The following is a 22,154-nucleotide window of genomic DNA, read 5'->3' as shown; positions in this document are numbered from 1 at the left end:
ACAAATTTTAGTAACCAGATATTCTTGCGAGACAAGTTAAGCGATCGGTAACGAACAAAATGAGACGAAGATACAACAAGTATGAAAACGACACAGACTTTATCTTGGTTCGGTCAATACAACCACGCCGAGCTTTGAAAACCAATCATGTATCAAGATCTTGAATGATTGGTGTCATTCCATTTACCAACAGTCAACACATTCTCAAAAGCACTTCAAGCTTACAGACTTAACAAATTCTCTCTTTTGTGTTTCTCGGCTTTTTTAGAATGATGCACTCTTGCCTCTCCTTTCTCTAACTCTCATCTACATTTATGCTTCTCTATTTTTAAATCGTAGAGAGATTATTATTACAGGATAACTTGACAACTAAGCAATCAAATAATTGATTCATCAGACAAAAAAAGCTGAAGTATTTTCCAAGAAAAAATTCTCTCGCCTATCAAGAATTAAAAAAAATAATAAAGTGTGAAATTGGCGTAGTTTTTCTTTTCATCTAGTAATGCTCACTTTTTTTTTCAAATTTGACTTGAGCTACAAGTAAATGAATTTTGCAGCGAGACCACCTTTTAGCAATATGGACGTCAGGCAAAAACTGCGGAAGCCTCGCTGGCGGTAACGAAGACTCTCTCTCTCCATTTTATTTATTTCAAACATATTATTTGTCATATTAGGTTTCATTTCGATATCATATTAGTTTAAAATTTAGCTTTAAAGCCTTATGTATTTCGTTTTTTCCCCTTATTTCATTTATGTAAAAGATCCCACCAAATATATGAAAGGCGAGAAAGAAGGAATACACGAAGTTTCCAATGATATTCAACTTTAGTTATTCCGAAATTAGATTAAAAGCGTTAATCTATTCATACGCTCGGGTTATAATTACGGCCCATCAAAATTTACTCATACTTGAGTACTTAATAAAAACGCTCTAGATATTTCACGGCATATTCATCGATTCATGCCGTGGTCTTGAATTGAGCCTCATCATTTGCAATATATATGAGTAAACTAATTAAATTATTTTGAAAATTGATTGATTACAGTTTTAAAAATTTATTTTCTTGATAAAAACTTTAGAGTTTAGACACACTATATATATATTTATTTGTGTTTAAGTTTCAAAAAATAACTTTAAATCTTGCGACGACACAACTTTCAATCCTTTGTTGTCGTTTTTCTATAATCTTGCAACGACACCCCTATTTCCCGTGGCTTAAGTTCCACGCTAAGTGTGAATCCATTTAATTTAAGGTATGTCGTTTTTCTATAATCTTGCAACGACACCCCTATTTCCCGTGGCTTAAGTTCCACGCTAAGTGTGAATCCATTTAATTTAAAGGTATGTCGTTTTTCTATAATCTTGCAACGACACCCCTATTTCCCGTGGCTTAAGTTCCACGCTAAGCGTGAATCCATTTAATTTAAATACCTTCCTCATTCTTCGTCGCTTTCAAATATTTCAATTCTTGATGTTCAGAGCTAGAAATCTGGAATATCTCTCAAAGACTTATAGTTTCCATACTATTGGAAATCGGTAATTACACTTCGTTCTTGAACCATTCTTGGAAATATAGAGAGAAGTTTCCTTATTCAGATATTCGTTTCGAAGCTCTTATTCATTTGGAGATTTCACGAACAAGGTAAACAATCTCTATTTTCTTTTTCAGGAAATTTTCAACTTAGGTTTTATTTGATTTCCTAGTAAGGATTAATTGCCTAAATCTTTAACTCGCACGTCTATATAAACCCTAATACGCTCATTCATTTTCTTCAACCACAGCGAAACCACAATCTACCAAACACTCGATTGCCTAGCCGTCAAAAGCTCATCCCCAGGTCTGATTTTTTCTTCTCTGTTCTGCGAATTTTTCCCCAACTATTACCTTGCATGTGTAAAAATAAGTTACTTCCAGCAGAATAGCTGGTAGATACGAATAAGGATTAGAAATACTGCAACGATTCTCAATAAACTAACCTGAGTTCTCTTGTGCTCCTATAACTTCTTTTATAATTGTTTTGTTTTCGTGGTTTTTTTTTTCTCAGTCTGTGATCTGTTTCTTTTCTTTTGTTGTTCATTTTGTTGCACCGGTTCTGTTATCATTTTTCTAATTCCCTCTTCATGTTCGATTAAATGTTCGTTTGAATAATTTTTCTTTTTCTTTTCAGGAGTGACCATGAACACTAGAGAAGCCATGATCAACCAAACCGACGTCGCTTTGCGGCTCTCGAAGCACGTCCTTGAGACCAAAGGCAAGGACAAGAACGTAATTCTGTCCCCGGCGTCGATCAACGTGGTCCTCGCTCTCGTCGCCGCCGGCTCAAAGGGTCACACGTTGGATCAGATTCTCTCCTTCCTCGGCTTCGAATCCGCAGACCATCTCAGGTCCTTCGCGTCGAAGCTCGTCTCCGTCGTCTTCTCCGATGGAAGCCTCGTTGGCGGGCCTCGATTGTCATACGTCAATGGCGCTTGGGTCGACCAACGTGTTCCTCTAAAAAATTCTTTCAAGCAGGTTCTGGAAAATTCTTACAAGGCTGCTATTTCTCAAGTTGATTTCGTCAACAAGGTAATCGAAGACCATTTCCTTTATATTCTTTTGCAAGAAAAATTTCAAATTAGATTTAATTGGATTCTTCCGATGAAGATGTTTCCTAATTAGGTTTTAAATTCCCCATTTGTGGTTGTCGATATGGCTTGTTTTGTTTAGTGACTGTAACATATTCATATTATTAGTGAAGATGTTTAGGGCTGTGCAATTATATTTCTCTTTTTTTGGTTGTATCAATTGAGTTAATATCTAATCTCTTTTTTCTTCGTTTCAAATGCCATGTTCACTTTGTTTAAAAGTATCTGCATATTGTAGAATCTAAATTTTGATAACGGTTTATTATTCTTCAGGCTCCCGAGGTTTTACGAGAAGTGAATTCATGGGCTGAGAAAGAAACCAACGGCCTTGTCAAAGACCTTCTTCCTCCTGATGCGGTTGACAAGTTCACGATGCTCATCTTAGCGAATGCACTGTACTTCAAAGGAGCGTGGAAGACCAAATTCGATGCTTCTAGAAATAGAGACCATTATTTCCATCTTCTTAATGGGAGCTATGTCAAAGTGCCCTTCATGACCAGCCGGGAAGACCAACTCGTCAAAGAATACGATGGATTCAAAGTCCTCGGGCTTCCTTACAAACATGGCAATGACATGAAGAGCCGTTTCACGATGTACATACTTCTCCCGGACGCCAAAGACGGGCTTTCTGCTTTGGTCAACAGAGCCGGCTCCGAGCCCGGATTCCTCGATCGCCATCTTCCGTGCCAAGAAACCGAGGTTGGCATATTCATGATCCCAAAGTTCAAGATCTCATTCGGGTTCAAGGCTGCGGATATTCTTATAGGCATGGGACTTTCGGCTCCTTTCTCTAAGGATGGTGGCCTCTCGGAGATAGTTGACTCGCCTGGTGTCGGTCAACTCCTCACTGTTACGGAGATATTCCACAAGTCGGCGATCGAAGTCAACGAGGAAGGCACCGAAGCCGCTGCTGCCACGGCCGCTGTGATAGGATTCGGGTGTTCTGCTCCGATGGTTACGAGGAAGAAGATTGTCTTTGTTGCCGATCACCCGTTCATGTTCTTGGTCAGAGAGGACGTGACTGGGACGGTCCTCTTCAGCGGCCACGTGCTCGATCCGCTCGAACAAGCAGATCCTAGCACTATCGTTAGACAGCCGGCCAAGTCTCCTTTTTGTGCTAATTGGTTTTCTTAGCGAGTCCTTTGTGGTTCCGTTTATTTCTCATTGGTTACAAGATAAATATAAGTGACACGGTCAATTTCCCTTACACTTTCCTTCAACTCGCCTCCGACCTCTGAACCCTTTCCAAACCGAGACGTGCTTCAAATATTCTCTGACAAGTGTGGATAGTGCAGTAAATTCAGCTACATATTGTAGAAGCATATATATTTTCCGGATAGCAAACTACGCGTGTATCACAAGAAAATAATACAAAGTTGCCAATATCCCTTTGAACATATGCTCTTTCTTAAGACGTTTATAGTAAGGATTAATTAGTACAAAAATTGTCTCTGAACTCTTTCACCATTAACAAAGTACCCCTCCATATCTTTGAATCGTTAAACGTTTACCATATATGTTTTCCATTAATAAAGTACAATAAAATCTCATAAATTCATCTTTTTAAGGTAAACGTTTATAACGATATGGTAAACGTTCATAAATTCAAGACGTTTACCATATAGGAAAAAAAATCTCAGAGATCAAGAAAAATACAAAATAATTTCAAAAAAAATATTTTTTATTCTCATATATGTTTTACAAGCAATAGGCTCCGGTGTTGCCCGGGAGGTTTGAAAAATTTTAATTTAGATAATAATGTGAACGTTTTGCAATTGTTGGTTTGTCGCTTGTCATATGTAAAAATTAACATTTTTTTTACCACTTTTTAATATTTATTTAAACCATTTTAATTAAATAATAACTTAGATATAAAAAAAATTAGAAATCGTAAGTTGTAATTATGAACACAATTTTTTTTTAGCAATACAAAAATTATGATTAACCAACACAAAAATTATGATTAACCAACATCATTACTTATATGTTCATTAGTTTTCAATAATTGTACTGATCATAAGTAATTTGAATTATAAAACTATTAATCGGCTAATAATTTTTTTATCGTTTTAAAGTTAGAGTTGTTTATGGAATTTTCGCTTTTTAGAGTTGTTTCTGGAATTTTCGTTTTTTAAAGTCGTTTCTGGAATTTTGTTATACGGTTATTTATGTAATTTTAAAACTTAAATAGGTATTTTTGGAAAATTTAAAAAAAATATATTGGAGTTACTGTACTATGAATAGTAAAATCTGGGTTTTGCTTTATATATATATATATATAATAATAATTTTCATTTTTTTTAAATAAATCTTAATTTGATCAAAGTCGACGAGGAAGGCACCGAAGCCGCTGCTGCCACGGCCATGTTCGAAAAGAGTTGACTCTGTTGCTGACCACCCATTCGTGTTTTTTTTTATTAGAGAAGACATAACCGGAACGGTCCTCTTTAGCGGTCAGGTCCTCAATCCACTTCAAGATGGTGATACTTAGACACGACATTCAAACCTTTAGTTGAGAAAATAGATGATGAACTTTTTATTTTTATTTTTTTATTTTGTGTAGCTCATATTTCTTTGTCAGACTTTTGTGGTGGTAGTGTTATCATGAGTGAATATCATTTATTTCGATTTCTCTTCATGTTCTCCTTACGAACACGTCATGATAATCAACAAATGTGCTGCGTGGTTCAGATTAAAAAGTCCTGTCTTTTTTTATTTTTAGAAAAAACTAAACTGCTTATCTAGTGTTTTGCAAAACTGTTTTTATAAAAAAACTTCAAAAGCGATTTTAGATTTTGTACATGAGATGAAAAATGTATTCTTAGCTTTTAGAAAAAGTGTTTTTAAGTTTGGTATATAAATTAGTGTAATATCCTCGTACAAAATATTATTCATATATATGTATATAAATAAACATATTAATAATTATTATTTAATTATTAAGAACATATCTATTTTAGTCTTTTTACTATAATATATGTATTTTACCAAATGCTAAATCAGTTTTTGTTACCAGCAACAACTGTTTTATAAACAGTTTATCAAACACCTTGTCAGTTTTTGAAAAAAACAGCTAAAAGCACTTTTTTTTATAAAAAAAAAGCTATGTCAAACGGACCGTTATCTAGCAATGAAGCTCTTTGAATACAATTTACTATTGATTAATAAATTTATTCTTCCTCCATCTATGACACGCTCTTTATGACAAGCTCTTAGAGATATACAAAATGGGGTCGATTGGCTTACTAGGACAAAACGAGCGTATAGATGCGACAATTTCCGAATCCAAAAGTAAAAAATGTCACATCTTTTTCGCATCTAAATGCGACATTAGATGCGACAACCATCGCATCTAAAAGTCTAGGATACGACATGTGAGAGGGAGATTGAGAGCGAAACACAGAGATATAGACGAATGAATGTTGCGTGAGGATGGAGCGGCGGCTTGCGTCTCTGAGCGGTGGCAGAGGTGAGACAAAGAGAGATGAGTGAGAGAGAGAGTATGAGTGAGAGCGCGAATAAAAGAGAGAAAAAGAGATGGTTCTAAAAGGTGGGAATGTTGAGTGAAGCCATGAGGAAGAAGAGGCTTTAAACATATTTGACTTATCTTTTAGATGCGACATGTTGCATCTAATGTTGCTTCAATACATTAGATGCGACATATCACTTCTAGATTCTGAAAACTTAATTTAAAAGCACAGCTTTTCGTGATGCCTTTAGATGAGACATATCGCATCTCATTTGACTCTTCATCTAAAAGCCCATCTAGTACTAGTAGTTGGAGAAATCCTTTTTATTTTTTGCCTAATAAAATAGTATTAATTACCCTATTTTTAGAACAATAGACTTTTATTATGCCCTTTTATGTTTATTTTTACTAATAATATCCCATAATACATATAATTTTATGCTAAAAAAATATATTAATTTGGAAACAAACTTAGAATTGAATATAATTACCTATACTAAAAAGAAAATGCGGCAATCTTCCCAAGTCCCTTTTTTATCCTTCCCGAAACAACAATATTATTGTTGGCATTTTTAGTCTCTCAAATTTTAGTAAATGTACTTCATGTGTTTGCCTAATTTGTCCTTCTATTTGATCAATTCATTAGTTGGAAAAATAACATTAATTACCTTTTTTTTTTTCAGATAGTAGATTTTTATGTTTTTTCGTTTTTTTTATAATAATAAACATTTACATAAAATTTTACATTAAGAACATATAAATCAGTAAAAATAATGTAATTTTAATGAAAAAAATGACATCTATTGCCTTTATGATGGTGAATATATATATTTACATTTTTTTTTTAAATGGTGAATATATATACATTCTTCATATTTTTTTATGAACATATTTTACATTTACAAATAATATAACACTAAAAATATACATTAATTTTGAAATAGGTTTAAAATAAAGTAGAGAAGCCCACGTTAAAAAGATGGACATCTTGTCTAGATCCAGGGACACCCATGGTTGAAAATTTTAGGTTGCTTAATTAGTATTGTGGCTTTGTTGAGGGTTAGGATATTCAATATTGACACTTCATTGATTATGATACGATGTTCTTATACCGGAGTCCATTCCGGAAATCCTAGAACACCACAAATCAGAAGTTTGTTGCACACGCGATCGACTTTGCAAAGCCATTTCCAATTACAAGAAGTTTATGTATGTCGACGAGTATGACAAATTGGTTTTTTTTTTCAATTTTTGTCTTTTTCCTTTCGAAAGGTCTTTCGACTATAGCAGCTGGGAGTAGTACTTTGAAAGACGATGTTCGAACAATGCCCACAAAGATATTAGAAATTGAAAGGTTGTATGGATGGATATGTCACGCAACAAAAGAGCTTGGCTATTTTAAAATAACACAAAGAAAAAGTTGTTGGTGCAATTTTATGTACATCAAGAAGTCATTGTTTAAGTCATCATAAAGTAGAACACCACGAATTGACTATTAACCTTAGGGTTGCAGATTTTGCACATGGACCATCGTTTTCTCATAAACTTCAACAAATTTTGAAGACCATAGAGCCATTAATTCATTTACTTCACACCCACCTCACGGATAAGTTTCCGAAAAAAACTTTATTCCGTAAGTTTTTTTTGTTTATTTCGTTTAAATTAAGTAATTTATGTCCAATAAATAGTAAGTTATTTCCTTATAGGTCTCGGGTGAAAAATATGCTCGCTTTGTTTAATAAGTTACAATTATTTTATAATGTATTTTATAAAGGTCAATAAGTTACAAATTACTAATATTTTATAATGTATTCAACTGCATTATAATATGTTAATAACTCTCCGAGGGAGTGCTGCGAGCGCCAGTCGGTCCCGTCGAGCCTCAGAGCGGATTCGAGGGGCAGCTTGTCAAGGGGGGCTTTTAGGGGCGGTTACAAGCGTCCTCTTGCCAGGGGCTCCGCTTGTCGAAGCTGCTACTTCCAACCCTTGCAGCGTGTTGGAGCAGGTCTTTATGGAAGTAGTCATGCTTCTTCTTATTCGAGAACACATTAAAAAATCTAGTCCGGATTTTAAACAGTGATCTTTCCTTTCGTCAGCGCCACCCTCCTATTCTGAATACCAATTTTTTAATGTCGCTTGCGGAGTCTTCCTCCGCAAAGTTATCTGCCGAGTTTCCCATCGCGGCTATTTTCCTGAACAGCAACAGTACTCAAATATTAAGAAACACCAAAATACTATTGAATTTTATACCATAAAAAAAACCTAAATTTTTTGTTCACTTCAATGTTTAAGTAGATGTCCTCTCACCCTATCGCTAAATTCAGCACTTTTTCGATTTTTGTTTTAGGTATCACTTACCCTCAACCATTATTGAGACGCAGCTGGATCAGTGTTCATCCAGTTCTACTAGTGTTGTCTGAGATTGTTTCCATCCATAGATGCCATCGTGAAAATAGGGTTGTAAAAAATGATTTCTTCTGCAGATCATGTTGAAAAAATAAACATTTTGTAAAATAAAATTGTATTTGTCAACATACAAAATTCTAAAACATATTTAACATATATTCATATACAAATGAAATGTTTCATAATGTAATATCAACTACATTCTACTATATTTTGCGTGCATTTAAATCATCTGCAACGCATTCACAACTAAAAATTAGACGAAAATGTTAACAATTCATTTTTTTTCTTTTAATTAAAAATTAAAAAAAAAACACAAAAGATGGATGTAAATCCCAAGAACTCTAGCTCGTTTGTAAAATTAATAATATTAAAGAATTGAATGTGAATTTTGTAAACGATCCAAATTTGCATGAATAATTAAAGGGGCAATCAAACCAGTAGCCCAATAACCCACCCTCTTTTTAAAAATAGTCAAAATTTCATTTTATTAATAACATCGCTTACCAGACTTAAGTAAATTAATTAACTCATTATGTTAATTTACTTCAGAAAATATCCTACCAGGTCGAAGTAAATTAGTTAATCTGAACATTTAATTTAATTAACATCGGTCTGGTGGACTACTTTTTTAATAAAATGAAACTTGGATTAGATCCTTAAAAAAATAAAGAATTGACTAGTTACAAGAAATACTTGATAATTAAATATGTGTAGTATTTTATAATGTAATCAACTACATTCTACTATATTTTGATTAATAATACATAAGCAGGAAAGTGTATAGTACTTGTCATCGGTCGGCAGAGGCGACCTAAAAAGCAGGCTCTTGAAGCATGGTAAAATTTCATGTGGTGTTGCTGTAAATATGATTTAGACAATCCTAATAGGCAAGATCTTAGAACTAAATGATTTTCACATATCATTAGAGATCAAGAAAACCTACATCGATCCATGACGAAAACGACGACGGCGGTGGCGGAATTACCGGAATTGACTTCTCTCTCTTCACCTTTTTAGTCTTGATAGCTTTTCTGTGATGACAAATGAAACTATGTTATGGGTTGAAGGATGACCAATCCTTATGGTTAACTTTATATAGTCCCACAACAATGGTATAATAAAAATTTACTTTTTTTTATTTATTTAATTAACCAATATAATTTATATTATTCATTAATAAACCAATATATGTAAATGCTCTGTACTTTAAAGGAACGTGGAAGACAAAGTTCGATAAATCTATGACCAGAGAGCATGATTTCCATCTTCTGAATGAGAGGTCGGTCAAAGTGCCGTTTATGACCAACAGGAAAGACCAACTCGTCGCAGTTCACAAAGGATTCAAAGTTCTCGAGCTTCCTTACGAACCGGGCACCGAGAAGAAGCGCCGCTTCGCGATGTACATTCTTCTCCCGGACGCCAAAGACGGGCTTTCTGCTTTGGTCAACAAAGCGGGGTCCGAGCCCGGATTCCTCGATCGCCATGTTCTGCATCGGAGAATCGAGCTCGGCAAGTTCGGGATCCCAAAGTTCAAGATCTCGTTAGGGTTTGAGGCTTCGGATACTCTCAAAGGCATGGGACTTTCGGTTCCTTTCCGCATGGAAGGTGGTCTCTCGGAGATGGTTGACTCGTCTGTTGCCGGTCAACTACTCCTCGTTTCGGAGATGTTTCATAAGTCGGTGATCGAAGTCGACGAGGAAGGCACCGAAGCCGCGGCTGCCACGGCCGCTGTGATGCGATTTGGATGTGCGCCGAAAAGAGTACTTGGCTTTGTTGCTGACCACCCATTCATGTTCTTGGTCAGAGAGAACGAGAACGGAACGGTTCTCTTCAGTGGCCAAGTCCTCAATCCACTTCAACGGGATTAAAATTTATTATGGTTTTTGAGTAGATAGATAATCAACTATAATTTATTTTTAATTTTTTGTGTAGCTCATATTTCTTGGTCAGATAGCTGGACAAATTCTCCTCCATCGTTTTTGTTATTTTTCCCTTCCCAGGCAACATAATTTTTGTTGGCGTTTTTAGTCTCTGAAATTTATTTTTAATTTTTTGTGTAGCTCATATTTCTTGGTCGGATAGCTGGACAAATTCTCCTCCATCGTTTTTGTTATTTTTCCCTTCCCAAGCAATATAATTTTTGTTGGCGTTTTTAGTCTCTGAAATTTTACTAAATGTCATTTATGTGTGCCTAATTTGTCAATCAATTTGATCAATCCATTCCTAAAAAAAAATGATATTAGTTACCCCTATTACCCATAGTGAAATTTTATATTATCTCGTATACTTTTTATAATGATGTCTCATATCAATATATAATTTAACGTTAAAAATAGACATCGACTTAAAAAGAAACTTAAGATGACGCCCAAACAAAAATGACTACTATATTCTTATTCAGGGAGGCACATTGTGTGTGCCCCTCAGAAAAAATGTATATATATATATATATATATATATATATATTGTATATTTTAAAATCTTTCTTTTTTATTTTACTTGAAAATTTTACAAATTAGCACTCTCCCTCCCCCTTAAAAAAATTTCGTACCCATTAGCTCCCTTAATACACATTTTTGGCTCTGTTCCTATTCTTATAGTTTAATTTCATCTATTTTTGTTGATTTGAATCTAAAAATGAATAACTGGCATAGTACCCAAAACAAGTTATATATGCACTACATTTAGCTTAATTGTTGGGATTTCAACCAAGTACCTTTTTTTAATAGTTGTAAAAATATGAGTAGTTAATATCATTTTTACTTAGTTATTACTATCAATCCACTTTAAAGTCAGAATATGGGAATTTTAACCAAAAAAAAAATACAAAAAAATTGTCCTTTATTTTATGATGGCAGGTATTTCTAGTTATGCCTTTTTTTTTTTATATATTTATCTCATAATAACGACATATAATTTAACACTAGTAGAAGTTGAGTGAACAGTGATTTGCAAACAAACTTAAAAATGGGTCATTAAAGCCTATCGCTAAAAAATAAACATTCACATCCAAAAGTTTTGCTAGATTTCTATACCACTTGTATTTTTCTCAATGTAATTTCTCAGACGTGATATATACACTACACTTAGCTTAATTAGTGGGATATTTTGACCGGATTACCTCTTTTTGATAGTTATAAAAATATGAGTAATTAATATCATTATCACTTGGGAAAATATCATGAGTGTCCCTCGTGTTTAATCGAAATGCGAGATTTATCCCCTATATTTCTAGAAATATCGGACATATCCCTTCAGTTTAATATAAATGACATATACATCCCATAAAAAAATATTATATTACAAATATCATCCTTTTTCGTTTATTTTTTACAAAAAAATAATTTGAACTCCCCAAAATACCCTGAATGAAATAGTTTTTTTTTTTATTTTCTATTCTATATACAAAAAATTTAAAATTTAAAAATTTCTTTATAAAAAGTTAATGATTTTTTTTTATAAAGAGAGATTTGAATTTTTTTTAATAAAATAGTAAATAAAATTTATTCTATTAAGGGTATTTTGGGGAGTTCAAATTATTTTTTTGTAAAACATAAACGAAAAGGGTGATATTTGTAATATAATATTTTTTTAGGGGAGGTATATGTCATTTATATTAAACTGAAGGGATATGTCTTATATTTCTAAAAATAGAGGGGATAAATCTCGCATTTCGATTAAACACGAGGGGTATTCCTGATATTTTCCCTTTTCACTTAGTTATTACTATCAATCCACTTGAAGTCTTATAATTACGTACGATTTAACACTAAAAGTGAAGTGAACAGTGTTTGCAAACAAATTTAAAAAATGGGTCATTATTGTTTATCCCTAAAAAATAGACATACGCATCCAAATTTCGAAAATTAGTAAAAATTTATTATTTGCTCCTACGTCGATTTCTATACTACTATTATATTTTTCTCCATGTAATTCCTCACATGTGAATATAATCTTACCTTAAAAAAAGAGTGTGTTGGTTCGAAAAGAAAAGTTGGAATAGGAAACAGTGTCCATTTCTCAAATTAATGCCGTTTTTAAACTTTTTACAAGGAACCCATTTTCTGTCGTTTTATCGGCGACGACATCATTATTCCAGCGTACGCAAAGTCAGGAGTCCTCATTCTTGATATTTAATGTCAGGAGTCACGACTCAGGACACGTGTGTTAAGATAAACGAAACAATCGTTTATATGTCAAACGACAACTCTTATGTGGTGATACTATCAGATAAAGAAATGCTGAGTCATATTTCTTACCGTTACAGCAGCAAGGACAGTGACAGCTTGCCAAGGACGACTACCAGCTATTTTCTCATTGTATTCTTTATTCACATATCATTTTTGTAAATATATTGTTGGCTGTACAAAAACCCTAAACATGTCATCCCTATGCTATAAAAGGGAATGAATAGTCTTAATAAAAGTAAGCTGCTTTTATAATCACATCAGAGTTTTATTACCCGTTTCTTTCATGGTATCATAGCTACTGTAGCTTCTGAAATGGCAGACTTACCAGCCCCAGAAATACCAGCTCCAAATGCCCTGCAAAACCAAAACAACCCACAAATAGCCTTACCACTTCAGCCTGTAATAAATCCAGGAAATCAGGTCCTAGCAATACGTCTCATAGACACAAATTACCTACTGTGGAGACATCAAGTTACAGCTGCTGTCAGAGGTCATGGCCTCACAGGTTTCCTGACTGGAACAACCCAACCATCACCTCAAACCATAAATAATCTGCCAACCCAGCCTATGACCACTGGGAACGTCAAGACCAGCTTCTGGTCTCTTGGCTCCTTGCTTCCATTAGTGAGACTGTTCTGACCACCACAGTTGGTCTTGACACCTCCTATGAAGTCTGAACAGCTCTCTCACAAGCTTTTGCTGGTGAGTCTAGAGCTAAGATCCTACAATACAAGTTGCAGGTTCAAACAATGAAGAAGGGTTCAATGAGCATGCGTGAATACCTCACCAAAATGAAGTCATGTATGGCCTTCTTGGCTTCAGCTGGTCACAAGCTCAACGAAGAAGACCAAGTCCTGCACATCTTGGCAGGATTGGGAAGTGAATATGATCCAGTGGTTGTGCCCATCACCACCAGATCTGAGCCCTTCACTTCCAACGATGTAGGAGCTCTTCTTCTCAGCTTTGAAGCCAGGCTTGACAGAAATCCTTCTTCTACCCATGACACTTCCTTGCCGAGTGTCAACCTTACCACACAAAGAAGGCCAAGCTACAACAACAATGGAGGCTTCAGCAACACTGCTAGCCGAGGAGGTGACCGAGGAAACAGCAGGGGAAGAGGACGTTTCAGCTCCAACAGATCCATTCAATGCCAGATCTGTGGCAAGCAAGGACATTCAGCTCAGAAATGCTACAATAGGTTCAACAGCAACTACACCTACGAGGGCAACACCAACTACTCCCACAACAACAACAATAGCAACAACAACAACAATGGTGGCTACAGCAACAGTGGAGGCTTCCAGGCTCAAAACCCATCGGCAATGGCAGCCTTTTCTCGCCAAACGACCAGATGGGAGATGAAGCCTGGTACCCAGACTCCGGAGCAACACCTCACGTCACAAATGACCTGAACAACCTCAATGTGGCCACCGAATATAGAGGGAACAACCAGGTTCAAGTTGGGAATGGTAAAGGTTTACTTATCTCGCATATTGGTAGCTCATCCCTTGCTTCGTCAATTCATAAAACCAAAAAATTCCATCTGAGAAAACTCCTACACGTCCCTACCATTACTAAAAACCTTATTAGTGTAGCTCAGTTTTCATTTGATAAAAATGTGTTTTTTGAATTTCACCCTTACCATTGTGTTGTGAAGGATCGAACAACGGGGTGAGCACTTCTTCAAGGGCGGCTTAGACAAGGCTTGTATCAACTCCATCTCTCTCCCATCCAAACCCTCAAAGTCAGCAAAGTCAACCAGTCAGTCAAAGTAGTCAACAACAAAAATGTGTCTTTAAATTCCCTAAAAGTCACTGAACCTTGTGTCAACATGGTTCAGCAGACTAGAGCGTCTGTTTCTAGTGAGTCTAGTAATTCAAATCAGTCAAGTGATGTAATTGCATGGCACCAAAGACATCCTACAATCAAGGTTATCAAAAAAATTGTCTCAATTTCTCACTTCCTGTTTCCTAAAAATTTCTTTTGTACAGCCTGTCAACAAGGAAAGTCTCACAGACTTCCTTACTCACACAGTGAAACCATTGTCTCAAAACCCCTAGAAATTATTCACACCGATTTATGGGGACCCTCACCAATAACTTCAAGAAATGGTTACAAATACTATGTAAGTTTTATAGATGCCTACACAAGATACACTTGGATATATTTCTTAAAAAATAAGTCTGAAGTTCAAGAAATTTTCATCAAATTCAAAGCCAAAGTTAAACTTCAACTTAACTAAAAAATAAAAAAAAATACAGTCTGATTGGGGTGGAGAATTTCAGGTTCTTACCTCTTTCCTTTCCATGCACGGTATTGAACACTCGGTGTCTTGTCCTCATACACCTGAACAGAATGGCGTAGCAGAACGTAAGCACCGTCACATCGTGGAGACCGGTCTTACGTTACTTGCTCAGGCTCATATGCCTCAAAGGTTTTGGGATGATGCCTTTTTCTCAGGAACATACCTCATAAATCGCCTGCCTTCAAGCACCATTAAATTCCTCAGTCCCTTTGAAAAACTCTTCAACAGAAAGCCAAATTATCATCTCCTCAAAGTCTTTGGCTGCCAATGTTTCCCACACCTAAGACCCTACAACAAACATAAGTTAGAGTTTAGGTCTCAACCATGTACATTCATAGGGTATACACCGCAACACAAAGGGTACAAATGTTTGGCTTGTGATGGAAGAATTTATATATCTAGGGATGTTTCTTTTAATGAGTCTGTGTTTCCCTTTGCCTCTCAGCCACAATTTCATATCAGTTCAACAGTTGATACAGCCCCATCACAGCAACCCTTGATCACGCTTGGCTGCCCCAATGTCGACAAGGTAAACCCACTTCTCCATTCTCCTTCATTATCCACTGAGCCTTCTACTCCATTACCTGCAACTTCAACTCCACCACACACAACAAATCTGTCATCATCACCAAACACATCTGCCACTAACTCATCACATGCAAATCATAATGAGCAACCAATATTAGACATGAGTATTCCTTCACACTTCCAACAGAACCAACACCCCATGATAACAAGAGGGAAAGCTGGAATTAAAAAACCCAAAGCTTACAACATTGATGTTCAATTGAGTACTAACCTTTCAGAAACAGAGCCGTTAACAGTTGCCTCAGCTCTGTCATCTTCACACTGGAAGAAGGCCATGCTTTTCGAGTTGGGTGCCCTCAGCATCAACAAAACCTGGACTCTCACTTCACCACCGGAAGACAGGAAGATTATCGGCTCTCGGTGGATCTTCAAGGTAAAACGACATTCTGATAGTTCGGTGGCAAGATATAAAGCGCGATTGATCGCCAAAGGGTATGATTAGGTCCCGGGGTTCGACTACAATGATACCTTTTCACCGGTTGTCAAGCCAGTCACGATAAGGATCATACTCACCATTGCTCTTGCACGGGGCTGGAAGGTACGACAGCTAGACATCGACAATGTCTTCTTAAACGGGAAGCTGAGCGAGGAAATCTTTATGGAGCAGCCACTGGGGTTTGAAACCTAATCACCTCAGCCTCTGGTTTGTCGCCTCCATAAAGCCATCTATGGCTTGAAACAAGCTCCGCGCGCCTGGTTCAATACGTTGAGCGATACTCTCCTGAAATTTGGGTTCATCGCGTCAAGGGCTGATACATCCCTATTTGTCAGATTTACACCCAGTTCAACAACATACCTGCTCGTCTACGTCGATGATATTATCATCACTGGCATCAACGAAAATGAGGTCCAGTGGATGATTCAACAGCTGAACAATGCTCACTCGCTCAAGGACTTGGGCGTCTTGAGCTACTTTCTGGGAATCGAAGTTCAGCACGCACCGGAGGGTATGCATCTGTCTCAAAGACGATACATCATTGATCTTCTTCGTCGAACTAAGATGCTCGACTCAAATCCATCGCCGACGCCAATGATTAGGAGCCTTAAACTCACAAAATTTGATGGAGATCCGGTTGAAGACGACACTCTTTATCGAAGTGTCGTGGGTGCGCTTCAATATGCCACAATCACAAGACCTGAAATCAATTTTAGTGTCAACAAAGTGAGTCAATTCATGCACTCACCTCTTCAACCACATTGGAAGGCTGTGAAAAGAATTCTGAGATACCTTCGGGGAACGATGAATTTTGGGCTTTTTCTTCATCGATCACCAACTCTCAACATCACCGGATTCTGCGATTCAGATTGGGGCAATGACACTGAAGACAGACGATCAACTAGCGGAATGTGCGTCTATCTTGGAGAAAATCTTGTGACATGGTCTTCGAAGAAACAACCAACAGTTTCGAGATCGTCGGCGGAGGCAGAGTTTAAGAGTCTGGCCACAACCACGGCTGAAATTCTTTGGCTAAAATCTCTACTCGGAGAACTTAAATCCACTGGAAATCGGACTCCCGTTATCTGGTGTGATAACCTCAGCGCAGTGTTTCTCTCAGCCAACCCAGTCCAAAATTCACAAACGAAACACATGGAGCTGGATCTGTATTTCGTGCGAGAGAAGGTCATCGAGAAAACACTTCGAGTTCAGCACCTGCCAAGTCAAGATCAAATAGCCGACATTCACACCAAACCCCTATCTCAAGGATTTTTCATCACTCTGAGAAACAAACTTGGAGTTGTGCCGTGGGGGAGGCTCGAAGAAAAAAGGGAGTGTTAAGATAAACGAAACAATCGTTTATATGTCAAACGACAACTCTTATGTGGTGATACTATCAGATAAAGAAATGCTGAGTCATATTTCTTAGAGCATCTTTAATGGGTTAGCTAAATGTATTAGCTCTATTTGCCACATAGATTTTTCTAGAGCTAAATAGTTAAGCAACTAGCTTAATAGAGCTAATTTGCTTAGCTAAATCAATAGCCAATATGCAAAACAATGGTTAAGCAACTAGCTAAATATTTTTGATATTTACAAGCAAGTCCCTACAATTATTAAACAAGAAACCATTAAAGATGCTCTTACCGTTACAACAGCAAGGACATTGACAGCTTGCCAAGGATGACTACCAGCTATTTTCTCATTGTATTCTTTATTCACGTATCATTTTTGTAAATATATTGTTGGCTGTACAGAAACCCTAAACATGTCATCCCTATGCTATAAAAGGGAAGGAATAGTAAAATAAGCTGTTTTTATAATCACGTCAGAGTTTTATTACCTGTTTCTTTCAACGTGCCCATCACTTCCAAACGAATGAAACTTTCCTCATTCTTCGTAGGTCGATTTCATTTTCCAGTTCCCACATTTATTAATTATTGATCTTTCTGAGCTTTGTTTCGGAGTCACAATGGACGTCAGGGAAACCGTAACCAACCAAACCGACGTGACTTTGAGTGTTACGAATCATGTCCTCTCTACCAAAGGCAAGGATTCGAACGCGGTTCTGTCTCCGTCGTCGATCAACGTCCTTCTCAGCCTCATCGCCGCCGGATCGAACGGTCCTACGTTGGACCAGCTTCTTTCATTCCTCAAATCCAAGTCCGCCGATCATCTCAGTTCCTTCGCGTCGGAGCTCGTCTCCGTCGTCTTCTCCGACGGAAGCCTCGCTGGCGGGCCGCGATTGTCGTTCGCCAACGGCGCGTGGGTCGAGAAGTCTCTTCCGCTCAAGAATTCTTTCAAACAGGTTGTGGGCGCTTCTTACAAAGCCGCTATTTCTCAAGTTGATTTCCAGACCAAGGTAAACGAAGATCTCCTCCTTTTTATTTCTCTTGAAACAGACCGTCAAATTAGGTTTTATTGGATTTTCTTAGTGGAGTTTAATTCGTTATTGTCTTGTTCTATTTCACTTTCGTCCTAGTGATAGTGATATGGTTGATCAATTTTTTTTTTTTCCCTGAGCTATTTAGTGATAGTAACATAAACTGTTCCGTAAATTGACCCTATAATGAAACATAGGGCGTGTTTGGCACAGCTTTTTTAAGCCTGTTTTTGCTGTTAGCAAAAACCAAACTGCAGTATTACTGTTTGGTAAAACAGTTTTTAAAAAAAAATTCAAAAGCGATTTTAAAAATTGTACATGAGTCACAAAAGCTACGAATCTTAGCTTTTAGAAAAAGCGTTTTTGTATTTGATATAAAATTACTTTAATATCCTCACGTGATTATCCATAACACTGTTAAATATTTATTTTATGTCTATTTTAGTCTTTTTACTATGATATATTTATTTTACCAAACGTAAAATCAGTTTTTGTTACCAGCAACGAACAGCTTACCAAACACTTGTCAGTTTTAAAAAAAACATTTTTTTTCCAAAAACTAAATCTAAAAGCGTTTTTTTGTAAAACAAAGCTATACCAAACGATGCCATAAACTAAAACTACATCTCAACTTAGTTCAACCAAGAGTTCAACTGTCCTACAATTTCTAGTAAGTTATTGAGTAGTGTCAATTCTATCGATGACCAAATTTAGAGGAAAGTAAAAACTTCCGTTTAAATTTTGTTTTGATCTTGAAGTCTGTAATTACTTCTCTCTATTGCGATGATGAATTTTTCAAATAAATCGTTTAGCATTACAATTCAATACTCGGATTGTAATCTGTCTGAATCAACCATTCAATTTGATCTATAAACCGTCAAAAAAACCTTGCTTTGTATCAAATACTACCCTGAAATCAGTTGTTTTCGCAGAAAGCTTCTCCGTTTACTAAGTTCTGTAGTGTTTTTTGATGATAATTATTCTTGAGACGATTTCGTTTGATAAATTTAATTCGATAATACTATATTTCCGTGTAACCGAGTAATGAGTTTTCTCGACCGCGACGACAAATTTATGTAAAAAAAACTCAATTTAGTATCACGGTATTGCTCTTGATTGTTTTGATCGTAATTATTCTTCAAGGCTGCCGAGGTGACGAAAGAGGTGAATTCATGGGCGAAAAAAGAAACCAACGGCCTTATCGAAGAGGTTCTTCCCTCGGGATCGGTTGACAGCTCAACGAGGCTCGTCTTTGCGAACGCATTGTACTTCAAAGGAGCTTGGAGCAAGCAGTTCGATGCTTCAAAGACCAAAGAGCACGACTTCCACCTCAAAAACGGGACCTCGGTGAAAGTCCCCTTTATGACCAGCAACAAAAAGCAACTCATCGCCGTTCACGAAGGGTTCAAAGTTCTCGGGCTTCCTTACAAACAAGGCGAGGACAAGCGCCGATTCTCCATGTACTTCTTTCTCCCCGACTCCATAGCCGGGCTAACGGAATTGGTGGCCAGAGCGGGCTCGGAGTCCGGATTCCTCGGCCGTCACCTTCCAAACCAGAAACTCGAGGTGGGCGAGTTCTTGATCCCAAAGTTCAAGATCTCGTTCGGCTTCGAGGCCTCGAAGATTCTCAAAGGCATGGGAGTCTCGCTGCCATTCTCCGGCGAAGGCGGTCTCTCGGAGATGGTTGAATCCCCGGCCGGGAAAAACCTCTACGTCTCGAGCATATTCCACAAGTCGGTGATCGAAGTCAACGAGGAAGGCACCGAAGCCGCGGCCGCCTCTGCCGGGGTGATCAAACTGATGTGTTTGCGCATTGTCGAAAAAGTCGACTTCGTGGCGGACCGCCCGTTCTTGTTCTTGATCAGAGAGGACGTGACCGGAATGGTCCTCTTTACCGGTCATGTTCACAATCCACTCCTCTCGGAGTGATTAAATTCCGGTGAGAGAACACTTTGTGATAATTGTGGCGTTTGTATGGTACAATATGTATTAGTATCATAAAGCTAAGCGCTATACTATATGGAGAAAACAAGTTTAGCGTGTATTTGAATAAACCCACTTACGTATTATGAATAATTATGTGAGGGAAGACTTTTTCTGTGTTTGTGCAGATTTGCATAAATAACAATGTGAGTTTTTGAGGCACATGTGACGTGTTTTCTGATCTCGGATTCTGCCGGGGCATATGCATATCCTCTTAATTGAATCTTCACAGTGAATACTTTTTTTCTTCTTTCTAAATAGGTTTCAAATGCGTATCAATATTGCCCGAGTAACATAAAAGCGAGAGAGATTCATAATTGATTGTGCAAACTTCGGTCTTGAGCTTGAATTGATAAATACTATACTTGCTTTTGCTTAATCTTTTTGGTGTTAGCGATTGTGTTAACGCTAGGACATTCTTGCCATTACTTGGAATGTAATCTATTTTGGAGCTTACAAATACCTTGTTGTTTTTTGGAACTTGTTAATCATGGTGGTTAATTATTCTACAGTCTTCAAAGGTTTTACAAGAAGCGAATTCATGGGTTAAGAAAGCAACCAACGGTCTTATCGCGGACATTCTTCCTCACGGATCAGTCAACAGCTTAACGAGTCTCATATTAGCAAATGCTCTGTACTTCAAAGGAGCGTGGAAGACAAAGTTCGATAAATCTATGACCAGAGAGCATGATTTCCATCTTCTGAATGGGAGGTCGGTCAAAGTGCCGTTTATGACCAACAGGAAAGACCAACTCGTCGCAGTTCACAAAGGATTCAAAGTTCTCGAGCTTCCTTACGAACTGGGTACCGAGAAGAAGCGCCGCTTCGCGATGTACATTATTCTCCCGGACGCCAAAGACGGGCTTTCCGCTTTGGTCAACAAAGCGGGGTCCGAGCCCGGATTCCTCGATCGCCATGTTCCGCATCGGAGAATCGAGCTCGGCAAGTTCGGGATCCCAAAGTTCAAGATCTCGTTCGGGTTCGAGGCTTCGGATACTCTCAAAGGCATGGGACTTTCGGTTCCTTTCCGCATGGAAGGTGGTCTCTCGGAGATGGTTGACTCGTCTGTTGCCGGTCAACTACTCCTCGTTTCGGAGATGTTTCATAAGTCGGTGATCGAAGTCGACGAGGAAGGCACCGAAGCCGCGGCTGCCACGGCCGCTGTGATGCGATTTGGATGTGCGCCGAAAAGAGTACTTGGCTTTGTTGCTGACCACCCATTCATGTTCTTGGTCAGAGAGAACGAGAGCGGAACGGTTCTCTTCAGCGGCCAAGTCCTCAATCCACTTCAACGGGAATAAAATTTATTATGGTTTTTTAGTAGATAGAGGATGAACTATAATTTTTTTTTAATTTTTTTTTGTGTAGCTCATATATCTTGGTCGGATAATCGTTTTTGTTATTTTTTCCCTTCCCAAGCAACATAATTATTGTTGGCGTTTTTAGTCTATGAAATTTTGCTAAATGTCATTTATGTGTGTGCCTAATTTGTCAATCAATTTGATCAATTTATTCCTCAAAAAAATTATATTAGTTACCCCTATTACCCATAGTGAAATTTTATATTATTTCGTTTACTTTTTATAATGATATCTCATATCAATATATAATTTAACGTTAAAAATAGATATCGACTTAAAAAGGAACTAAAGATGACGCCCAAACAAAAATGACTACTATATTCTTATTCTTATTCAGGGAGGCACAATAACATTGTGTGTGCCCCTCAGAAAAAATGTATATATATATTGTATATTTTAAAATC

The 22,154-nt window shown here is 37.1% G+C and overlaps 2 protein-coding genes and 2 pseudogenes across 3 annotated transcripts; all 4 read left to right on the top strand.

The window, feature by feature from the left end:
- The first annotated feature begins 1,461 nt into the window (after window positions 1–1,461).
- LOC149392199 (serpin-ZX-like) lies at window positions 1,462–4,001 on the top strand. Of its 2 annotated transcripts, XM_089620364.1 has the most exons (4): window positions 1,462–1,643; window positions 1,784–1,838; window positions 2,168–2,567; window positions 2,900–4,001. In XM_089620364.1, exons 3-4 carry the CDS (start codon window positions 2,178–2,180, stop codon window positions 3,758–3,760), a joined length of 1,251 nt encoding a protein of 416 aa, XP_089476490.1. In that variant the 5' UTR covers window positions 1,462–1,643; window positions 1,784–1,838; window positions 2,168–2,177; the 3' UTR covers window positions 3,761–4,001. The 2 variants fall into 2 exon arrangements, with proteins under 2 accessions (XP_089476490.1, XP_089476491.1); XM_089620365.1 differs by lacking the exon at window positions 1,784–1,838 and having other exon boundaries at window positions 2,170–2,567.
- A 3,922-nt stretch (window positions 4,002–7,923) lies between these two features.
- LOC149392198 (serpin-ZX pseudogene) lies at window positions 7,924–10,372 on the top strand (annotated as a pseudogene).
- A 7,454-nt stretch (window positions 10,373–17,826) lies between these two features.
- Window positions 17,827–20,816, top strand: LOC149392197 (serpin-ZX-like). The gene is made up of 2 exons (XM_089620723.1): window positions 17,827–18,385; window positions 19,550–20,816. The coding sequence occupies exons 1-2, from the start codon at window positions 17,996–17,998 to the stop codon at window positions 20,333–20,335; spliced, it is 1,176 nt and encodes a 391-aa protein (XP_089476849.1). The 5' UTR covers window positions 17,827–17,995; the 3' UTR covers window positions 20,336–20,816.
- On the top strand, window positions 20,658–21,714 carry LOC149392196 (serpin-ZX pseudogene; annotated as a pseudogene).
- Window positions 21,715–22,154: the final 440 nt, after the last annotated feature.

This window comes from Urtica dioica, chromosome 7, assembly GCF_054948205.1.
Source record: "Urtica dioica subsp. dioica isolate 48M chromosome 7, U.dioica_male_clone48M_v1_H2, whole genome shotgun sequence".
NCBI lineage: Eukaryota > Viridiplantae > Streptophyta > Magnoliopsida > Rosales > Urticaceae > Urtica > Urtica dioica.
This window is presented reverse-complemented; position numbering and strand designations above follow the sequence as displayed.